Source organism: Mustela nigripes, chromosome 1 (genome assembly GCF_022355385.1).
Source record: "Mustela nigripes isolate SB6536 chromosome 1, MUSNIG.SB6536, whole genome shotgun sequence".
Classification (NCBI taxonomy): domain Eukaryota; kingdom Metazoa; phylum Chordata; class Mammalia; order Carnivora; family Mustelidae; genus Mustela; species Mustela nigripes.
Genome location: NC_081557.1, coordinates 121,687,589 through 121,698,275, shown reverse-complemented (window position 1 = coordinate 121,698,275; position 10,687 = coordinate 121,687,589). Strand labels below are relative to the sequence as shown.

At 49.1% G+C, this 10,687-nt stretch overlaps 1 protein-coding gene across 1 annotated transcript in view; it reads right to left on the bottom strand.

The window, feature by feature from the left end:
* The window catches only part of TRIM35 (tripartite motif containing 35), a 24,997-nt gene extending 17,355 nt beyond the window's left edge, over window positions 1-7,642 (bottom strand). The window contains exon 1 of the mRNA XM_059372798.1: window positions 7,154-7,642. Within this exon, the coding sequence (XP_059228781.1) occupies window positions 7,154-7,588 (435 nt within the window). The 5' untranslated portion in view covers window positions 7,589-7,642. The remainder of the gene's footprint in view (window positions 1-7,153) is intronic.
* Between the last annotated feature and the right edge of the window lie 3,045 nt (window positions 7,643-10,687).

Here is a 10,687-nt window from a genome sequence, read left to right as displayed (position 1 = left end):
TAGTGGGTTAAGCCACTGCCTTCGGCTCAGGTCATGATCTCAGGGTCCTGGGATTGAGTCCCGCATCGGGCTCTCTGCTCGGCAGGGAGCCTGCTTCCTCCTCCTCTCTCTCTGCCTGCCTCTCTGCCTGCTTGTGATCTCTCTCTGCCAAATAAATAAATAAAATCTTTTAAAATAAATAAATAAATAAATAAATAAAGTTGATTTTGCAACCAGCATTCTTCTAAACTCATTTATATACATAATTTATCTGTAGCATCTTTTTATATTCTCTGCAACAGAAATTCCTATGCAGATATATGTAATTATATCATCTGCACATCATGCCAGTGTAGTTTCCCTCCTTCCTCACCTTGTACGTTTTACTTGTGATTCCTATCAAAGCAGCACAGAACTGGGCTGTTTTCTTATCTAGCTGACTTTTGTCACTTAACTGGAAGAGTTAACATAATTACTGGGTACATTTGCACTTAAACCCACCACCTTGTTCTGTGCTACTTGCCCCACTTGTTCAGTATTTCCTTCTCTTCCCCTTTTTTGGGATTGATGATGTGTGTTTTATTCCACTTTTTCCCTTTCCATGCATTTAGTGGTTAATCTAGGAAATACTGTATTTAAACAGTATGAATTCAAATGAATCTAAACAGTATACTTTTCATGTTTGCTTTAGATAATTCTGATTTTAACCCTAAGCATACGTGTATCCACTCAAACGGACCATTCAGGGACTGCATGTAGCCCAGAGGGTGCGCTGAACAGGCAGAAGCTGCCCGCTGACTGGAGGGGGGCTCTGCTGTGAAGCCTGGTCTGGACGAATACAGATCATCCCCAGCCTGGATGGAGCTAACTGGCTCAGGACAGATGCAGAGCATTACCCAGACCCCAAGCCCAAAACAGCAAGTGAGCTGTGATTTTAGTTTCAAATTACAACACTCAGGATAACTTACTTATAAACATGCAAAACAGGAAGCTTTCTATTTACACTAAAGGATTCAGAATGTGATTCTATAGTCTACATCGTTTATTTAAAAAAAACTACAATTTGCTTAAGCAACACATTTCAAGGGTGTATTTATTACCCTAAGGATTTTACAAAATTGTTTTGCCCAAAATATCCATTAACACAGGTGCTGTGTGGTGTAACAGAAAATGGGAAAGGCACAGGTAAGAGAAAGAATAAATACTATTTCCCACGATCATCACCACACACCTGCAGCCAGGGCTGTCTAGCCCAAGCCAGGTTTTCTGACTTCCAAGGCCTTATATATGCTGTTGCTTAAAATTCCTGTCTGCACCACCCAACTATCTCAACAAGGCTTAGAAAACGCAGCTCAGGCTCCCTTCAATTCCTCCAGAGAGCCATTCTGACCTCCCCAGTAGAGTTCAGGTGCACCCCGCGGGCTCTCATAGCTCCCAGGTACACCTCTATCACCCCACCCATTACCACTAGATAATCAATCACCTCACTTTCCCAGGAAGGCTGTGGGCTCCAAAAAAGGGCAGGTCCTCTGGCCCAGCACAATGATGCTCAATAAACCTTCACAGAAGCAAAGGACACCTGCCCTGCAAGGGCAGCAACTGTTCTATCCATGCATATCCCCAGGTTCAGCACAAAGTGGACACTCAGCTACCAACCTGCCCAGTCAATGAGTCCACTGAACCCTTATGTTCTTTCCACTACACCATACCGCCTCCTGGACTGAAAGTTAGAAGACCTGATTTATACCCTTGTCTTTGTCACTAACCACTGGTGAGGACTTTGGCAAAAGCTTGTTCTCTCATTGGCAATCAGGCTCTAGTCCTGATTGAGAAAGAATAAATACTATTTCCCACGATCATCACCACACACCTGCAGCCAGGGCTGTCCAGCCCAAGCCAGGTTGGAAGCGTCTACAGACCCTCCAACTTCACTGTGAAAATGAAGAAATGCAGTTTTCTGACCATGCTTACCTAGTCCATCACCAAGGTTTCTAGGCCTCTGCTCTTGTCATTTTCCCCATGTATATCAAACACTTGTTTTCAGGCAGACAGACATAGCAGCAAAGAGCTCTGCCACTGGGCCCTCAAGTTCAAATCCCTGCTCCGTTTAGCAGCAGATGATTCTGAGCGAATTCCTTCTCTTCTCTGCACCATCTCCTCCTGTGGCCAAGAGGAATGAGACTACCTCGCTCGCAGGACTATTCTGAGGCTTCCACTAGTGAATCAATGTAAATTCTCCAAGAGCGTGCCAGGCATGTGTCGACTCTCACTACTCTTAGGTGCCACTCAGGGGTGAGTTATTTAACTCTCCTACTGTCAATTCCTCAGGTTTCTTACTCGGATAGCATAAATGCCTCCAAGACAACTTGATCTCGCCCAGATCCCTTTCTTACCTAACCCCAACCCAGTCTCCTGATCTTCCTTTCCCCTTGGTGTTTGTGTCCTCCTCATGAAGCAGGGATCCACAACAGTGCCTAGTGCAAGGGCCCCATGACTCAGGACCCTCACTGAGTAGTGTTCAGTAAGCCCCCCACCCTGGGTACTTGCCTTATCAAGCAGGCAGTAAATGTCCACGCAACTTGGACATGGTAGCGCCTGGCCCATAAGGGGGGGATCCAGATGGGAGGGCACAGTTAGGAAAAGGGTGGAAAGAATTGTAAGGGGAGGTAGACTTAAGGACAACATGGAACATTCCTAGTAAGATTTGGCCAAACTGATTCTAAGAAGAACCCCAGAAGGAGAATGGACTGGTGCAGGAGGAGCCAGCCTGGAGGGCAGAGAACGGCTCTCAGGCAATCCCACTGGATAGATAAGAAAGTGATCTAGACAAGGCAGGGACCTGGCAGGAGATTGGGGCAGGCTTGCTTTGATGATGCAAGGCTGAGCAAACGTCGGACAGGGAGTCAGGAAATCTAAGTTCTAATCCTAGACGTACCTTCCCCATTCCCTGCCAATGCCAGGAACTGCTGCATTTCTCCAAGTTTCTGATTTCTCACTAGTAAAACAGAATCCTTTCCTCACCGTCCCTGATGGCTCTGGGCCTGTGTTTAGGGATCTGCTAGTTTTCCACAAGAGTTTTCAATTAGGGTTTTCATTCAATAACCAACAACCCCCCACCCCAAAAAACTACAGTAAACCTTTTTCAAGTCACCTTATAAACAGTGCTGACACACACTTTCAGTTCCTACAACTTCAGTGCCAGCATCTGTATTTGTTAACAATTTACTTGATGTCAAACTACACTACTTTCACTGTCCTGGCTTCATAAGGATAGAATGAGCAGAAGCACACTGAATGGGGTGAAGGATGTGCCAGGTCTGAATGAAGTCTGGCTGTATCACAAGGAAAGATTCGGATCTGCAAAGAGGGAAATTTAGACCGGCACATCAAGTAGCCACTTAGAAGAGGGTTAAGGAGTGGCACAAGTATTGTCAGACAAGACTCACAGCCGCCCAGAGCAGTGCTTTCGTTTCAGCCAAAGAAGGCCCGGTGATAAATATTTCAACTAGAATTCAACGGATTTTCTTTGCACTTTATCTGTAAACCGCTGCTGTTGTCGTTTTACTGCCTCTATGTGCAGTAAGCAAGAGGAATTCATGCTAGCTTAGCATTTGTATATATGGCATGTATCTTAGACACATTGTTGCAACAGCCTTTCCTTGTTCAAGTTTGATAAACATGGGCCAAAGGCTGTCCCTTCAAGCTCCAACACGCACCTCAGCATTCTGGTGTCAACATTTCCAGCCTGTCTGGTATCTCAGCGGTTCCTTCCCTGACACCCCACTGTCCTTAGGACAAAATCTCAGCTCTCTCACATGCCCCGGATGGCCCTTGGGACCGGTCCTGGATGCCCTCATTCCTGGCCCAGACGTCTCTGGCTTCCTACGTACCACACCCTCTGCCCCACTAGTGCTGCTTGGGGCCCCGGCACTCAGTGAACCTTCGGAGCCTTCAGGTCTCTGTGAAATTGCTCTCCACCGCACAAGAGCAGGTGCCTTGCTACAGCCACCTGTCACTTGCTGTACTGTCCCTCCCAGGAATATCCTTGTGATTAGTATTCAATCATGAGTCTCTGACTCCAAGAAGCCAGGGCTAGGACTCCTCAGTCCTCTACCGAACACACCATGGCCTGGCACAGCGCAGGCACCCACACGCAGGACAGTGGTCCTTGTCCACTCAAGCCTCTTAAATATCCACACATGACCCGCTGCCCCACAGCTCCCAGAATACACAGCCAGCTCAGAAAGTTGTACCCGGGGACCAGAGAAGTTTCTCTCAAAGTCCATGACCACAGTAGGGGCTGAACAAGGCCCCAGGGTGAAGTCCATGTAATATGCTCTGGGACTCTGGACAAGTTACTTAACCTGAGACTCAGTGTCGCTGTCTGTAAAATGGGGAGAATAGTATGTATCTGTGGCAAGCTGAATAAAGATGTCCACATCCTAGAACTTAGAAGCTGTGAATGTATTATTTACATGACAAAGAGGACTTTACAGATGTTATTAAATTATGATTTTAAGATGGATGATTATCCTGAACTGTCTCGGTGGGCTCAATGTAATCAAAGGGTCCTTAGAAGAAGGAGGAAGTTAGTAGAGTCAGTCAGAGAAGACAACGGGATAACTGAAGCAGATGTTGGAATGATGTGCTTTAAAGGTGGAGGAGGGGGCCTCTAGAAGCTGGGCAAGGCAGGGAAATAAACTCTCTCCCCTTCTCCAACACCTGGATTTTAGGACTTCTGACCTCCGAAACTGTGAGAAAATGCATTTGTGCTGTCTTAAATTGCCACGTTTGTGGCACTGTACTATGGCACTGTACTACCACAATGATAGGAAACTAATACGCAGCCTCACAGGGGTTTTGTCAAGATTAAATGTGTGGTGTGTAAACACTCAAGAGCACATGACACACAGTAAGAGCTCCGAAAGTGCTGGCTAGCATGGTTACTCCTTTCGTTCAACTTCTTACGTGGTTGCCAGAGTGATCTTTCTAAGCACACATCGCACCATGAAGTCCCCATCTTCAAGCTTTCAGAGCTCCCCACGGCATACGACGGCAGCCCCTTCAGCCTCTTCTCCCAGCTCCTGCCTCCCAGACTGCTCCGCGCCCAGCCAGCCAGCACAGCTTGTCTACTGACTGTCTGACTTGCCTGGATACGCTGTGAGCTCCACAGGGTGACGGCTCTGTCTTACTCTGTGGCCTCAGCTCCCCTCACAGGTCCCAGAACACAACACAACACAACACAAAAGTCCTTGATACACAGCTGTCTAACGCACTGATGTGACACTGAGCACGACACTGAGCACACTTGGGCTGCGCTCTCCTTAGATCTTTCCAGACTGGACTCCCTACCTCCTGGTACAGCACCCTGGTGCCCATCAATCTGATTGCATCATTCCTCTGCTTAAAACCCTTCTATTGCTCTGTATATTCCTTAGCATAAGGGCCAAGCCTCAGGACTCATGGGTTCTTCTGCATTTCCATCCTTATTTTAACTACTCGGAAATTCTCTTATGGCCCAGAAAACCAGGCCTCCCAGCTTCTGGACCCTTATGTATGCTGCTGCCTCTGGCTAAAACATCCTCTCTTACTCTCTTTGCCTAACTAACACCTCCTCATCTCTCAGGTCTCTGCTTGAAACTCCTTGACGGTATGAATTGTTGTTTATCACATGCCTTGCAGTATCCCTGGGACCCAGCAATACAAGGCACCTGCTGAAGGAATAGGAAGTTGTCATTAGACCCTATATGCTTCCCGGGACCCAACTCACTTGTCTTGAATCCTAGATTAGCCCAGACCTGGGGGTTCTGCCTTAGTGCTCCTGGCCTTGACCCCAACCCATCTTCCTGACAGCCCCATGCTGATTGGTCATGACTTGATCGATGGTGCCCCCCTTACCTCAACCCCAGCCCCCAGAATGCCAGCACTTACTTCAGCTTTCCCAAATCAGGACCTGGCACTCCCACAGTGGAAATGGGGAAAAGCATTGCTGTGGACCACTGTTAAATAAGGTAACAGGAGTTATAGGCCTATCCTTTTGGCAAGCTACTATAGTAGTCACACATGCATACTGATGACATTCCCCTCCACCTGAACTCTGACTAAATGTGTATGAAAATCTAACCAACTCTCGATATTTCTTAAGAAAGTCCTTAAAACAAAACAAAAACAGTGTCTGAAGACCAAGCATTAGGGGTTCTTACACTGCCTCCTTTTCAATACACTCAGCTTCCCACCAGCTAACCAAGAGGTCTGACCCATGTGTTAGTAGGTGAGTAAATAAACTCGTGTTTCACACCCTCTGCAATCTTTTAAATAAAACAATAAATAAAAATAACAGAAAATTCCAGAGTACAACAGACGTTTTCACAGAGCTTTTGTTTCAAGTGATACATACACAGGACCATACCAGACCACAATGGAAAAAATATGGGCTAAGGTCAAAACATGGGCTTACTATGGGCTAAGGTCAAAAACTGTAAATTCCTAAGTTGGCTAATCCTTATTTTCTGATCATTTTTCCTTCTTATACCCAAGTCGTCTCCATGTTACTTCTATACCAAAGTATTTCCGATGTCACTTTATAGCTACAGGAACGCTAGGCACTGTGGTGCTGAGAGGGATCCAGAATAAACGAGCCAGCCAAAGCCAAAAGCCTCTCCACTCCTACACAACACATAGGGCGAGCTCCGGGAAGTATGTGACCCCTTTTGGAAGACCTTGAGTCTCCACATGTCTGGCCAGGTCCTGGGACTCCCACACCTCTAACCTGAATGAGCCAAGCTTCAAGACTCTTGGGCGGTACCCACACCTGTCCTCCTCACCCGCGCCCGGGCCACACCCTGCCGGCATAGAGGGTGCAGAGCCTCAAGTCCTTCAGAAGCGAGTCGGGGGGCATCTTGGGAGCATCGTGTAACTCCAGTTCCCACACTTCCTGTTTACACCCCTCTTCACCCATCCAAGGCCCCTGGGTCGACCCGTCTGTAGGTGAGCCGAATCGGAGCGCAGGGGGTCCTGGCCACAGGACGAGGGGCTGGCCCGGACGCACAGCTCCGGCAGGCTGCAGCGGCGGGGGACAGGGGTGGGGGGTGGTCAGAGGTGCTTAGTTGCCTTCGGGACCCGGCCGCCACGTGCGCGCTCGGCCAGGCCACCTCCCGCACACTGCCGCTCTTACCCGAAAGTCGTGGGCAGTGTCCTTCACTGGCTGCACGCGGTGCCCCTGGTGCCGGGGGTCGGCCTGGCACGAGCAGCACAGCAGCTCCTTGTCGTCGAGACAGAAGAGGCTGAACTGGCCACGGTGCGGGCGGCAGAGTCGTGGGGAGCGGTGGCCCTCCCAGCGCGCGCCCTCGGCCTCCTCGCGCAGCAGCTTCTCCACCAGGTTGTTGAGGGTGTGGTTGGTGCGCAGGTCGGCGAGGGCCGCTCGGTCCTTGCACACCGGGCAGGTGGGCGCCACCTGCACCTCCCAGCAGCGGGTCACGCACACGCGGCAGAAGTTGTGCCCACAGCGCAGAGTCACGGCGTCGCGGAAGGGGTCGTAGCAGACCGCACAGAGCAGCTCCTCCTTGAAGGAGCGGGAAGGCCCGGGGGACGCCGCGGGACCCAACTCCATACCCGCAGTCGCGGGATCCAAACCTGCAACTTCCGCCCCACCCCTCCCACCCGCCAGGAGGCTCCGGGACCCCGCGGAGAGCGGCGCCCGGCCCCTTCCGTTCTGAGCGCTGAGCGACAGCAGCGCCTTCCAATCGCGAGGAGCGCGCTCTGGAGGCTCCGCCTCAGTTCCGATCGACGCAGGAAACCCCGGAAGAGCGGGGCGGACCCCTGCGCTCTGCGGTCCCCGCCGGCTCCCGCTGGTCCCCGCCGGTCCCCGCTAGTCCTCTCCGCTCCTTGCCGGTCCTCTGCGGTCTGGCCCGGTTTAGGGAAAAGGAAACGCCCCAGTTGTGCAGCAGGGCTTCCCTGTCATCGGAAACCTATTTCCGATTTGAAATACGAAATGAAGCTGAGGCGTCTCTTCCTCAGCCCCTCCCTGGGAGTTTCAGGCCCGCGAGGTCGGAGAAGAGCGAGCCCTCCCGGTCCTGGTTCCGAAGCAGAGGCTGAGTCTCCTCTGTCTCCCGCCCTTGCACTCTTGTTCACTTAGGTTGGCCAGTCTTAATCCTGTGCCCTGGAGTAAAGAGGAACCAGGTGAGAGAAGAGGGTCCGGAGTGAAATGGTGATCGTGTCGCTTGTCCGCGTGAGACGCGAGGACTGAACGGGACCAATCCCGGAAAGCGCTCACTACGCGAGGCGGCTCGCGTTGAAGCCGAGCGAGGATCGCTGCGACCTGAGCGGTGGAAGCCGAGCCGCGGCTGAAGGCCTGCCTGCTGTAGCAAGCCTGGCTCTCCCGGCCTCCCCATCCCTGCCTCAGTTGGATCACTTTGCAGCCTCCGGACGCAGGATTCCTTTCCCCTGACACACGTCCTTTTCCCGGTTTCTGTTGGAAGACCGTTCTCCCTCCATGTGTCATTTTTCTGTATTTGAGCAGAGGCACTGCCTGCCTTTTTTTTTTTTTTTTTTTTAATATCTTCAGGGATGTTTCTGTGGTGAATAGCCTTGGACAACAAATAATGTCTCCCTCCAGGCAAAGATCTGGCCGACTTAGTCTCCGTGATGAGAGATTGGGTTTCCCCGAGCTTCTGAGTCCTCTAATGGAAGGCAGCCTACCGTGGTCCTCGTCACAGAGGCTTCTGGGAATCGGGGCTCAGAAAAGGGGCCCAACTGTTCATTCTCCGGCTATTGTTACCAACCTTAGTAACAAGCTGCCCTTTGTCTCTGATCCAGGACTCTCACCTACCAGCATGCTTCAACCTGCTCCAGGGTAACTTGTTAATTTGCAAAAAGGCCAAAATCTCAGTGCTTTTATAGTTCTTGACAGTTGTCTTCCCAACTTTTCCTCAGAGTAGCCTGTTTCCCATAGTGCCAAGGGGATGAATACCAGCAATTACTGCCTTCTGCAGTGTTTCTTAAGCGCTGTTCCTGGTCCTCCTGCCTCATCTGGGGAGCTTTCTAAAAGCAGACTCCTGGGCCCAGTTTGAGCTGCTTGCCTCTCTGAGAGGACGGCCCAGGTATCTGCATTTCACATGCTGGCCAGGTGATTCCCAGGCACACTGAAGCTTGAGGCCCCCTGTTCTATATCAAATCTGGAGTTAACAGTTACAGATCCAAAAACCAACCTTAGAGGCAGTCTCTGAAAAGGCCACAAGATGGTGCTAATAACCCTACACTCCAGGCACCCTCCTGAAAACCTTGTTTTCTAGTTCTTCCCTTACCTAGTGTTCCCTTACCTGTGTGCCCCACTGCTCTGTCAATCTGTCTGCTGTCTGTTATTTCATTCTGTTCTTATAGGGATTTTCCTGTTTGTTTTGTCGTTGTTTTTCACAGATAAGAAAATAGATCTTATTTTCTTTAAGCAGAATACAAAAGTCAGCATTCAACCAGTAAGGTTCTCCAGGCTTTCTGGAAAGGACTCGGTGTTACGCCAAGCCCCACCACTAGCCAGAGGCATGACCCAGGGCTCTTTTCTGACTTCCTTTTCCTCAACCATAAAAGGAAAGACCCAACTAAAAGCTCCAAGTTCTCAGCAGCCCAGACACTCTGAACTTTTTTTTGCTTTGCATAATTTCAGTGAAGAGAGTGACTAATACTTACCCAGACACCAGAAAAGAGAAATCCGTTGCCAACTTATATATCTTCTTTCAATAGAAAGAACTTTTCCAGAGGACGTTGAAGTTCAGGCTCTCTGTTAGACGTACTAATCTAACACAAAAGTCCGCAGACAATTCTGGCTGTTTCTGATTTGCCCCATCCCAGACCCCAGGCACTCTTGCTGGGCACTGCCACTTTCCAAAACCCTGCTATACCCATGAAGATGTATGTAAGGAATGACAACTATTTTTCAAATGTTATGTTAAAGAAAAAAATTCCTAGGTGCAGAAGATGGGTGAATTTTTTTTCCTTTTCTTTTTAGATCAGCATCCTAGAAAGTGACTTGTGTAAATAAAAGGCAGAGATTAGATTAACTGTATTAGATTTGAAAAGAAAAGCAAGACCCAACTGTATGCTGCCTAAAAGGAGCCCATGTAAATGTAAGCATACAAATAAGTGAAAAGGATAGGAAAAGATTTACCGTGCTAACAGGTGTCAAAGCTGGGTTGGCTCTGCTAATATCTGAAAAGCAGATTTCATATCAAAGACTATTATAGGGATAATATTCTATGGGATGGCCATAGAGTGCAACCATTGCAGAGCTGGCGATTGCAAGAGCAACTTCCAAATAGGCAACCAGGGATGCAAACATGATGGAGCTTATTCAACAGAAATAACTAGGGAAGTCTTCAAGGAAATCACTATAGTCTGGTGCTTGATGTGGGACATAGAGGTGGGCAGAGCCTTCTCTGAAGCCTGAACCACGGGGAAAAAAGAGGGTAGTGGCTCTGATTTGGTTTGAATAATGCAGGGAGATAATAGTGTTAATGTAAGTGGTTAGGGATACACCTAGTAAATGGCCTGCCCCTGGGTCAGATTTGGTTGAAGACTTATTTGGTCCATGTGTTCCCCCCCTCCCGTATCATTTATCATTTATGATGTTCTTTTTTTTTTTTTAAGATTTTATTTATTTATTAAAGAGAGAGAGAGAAAGCATAAGAGGAGAGAGGTCAGCGGGAGAAGGAGACTC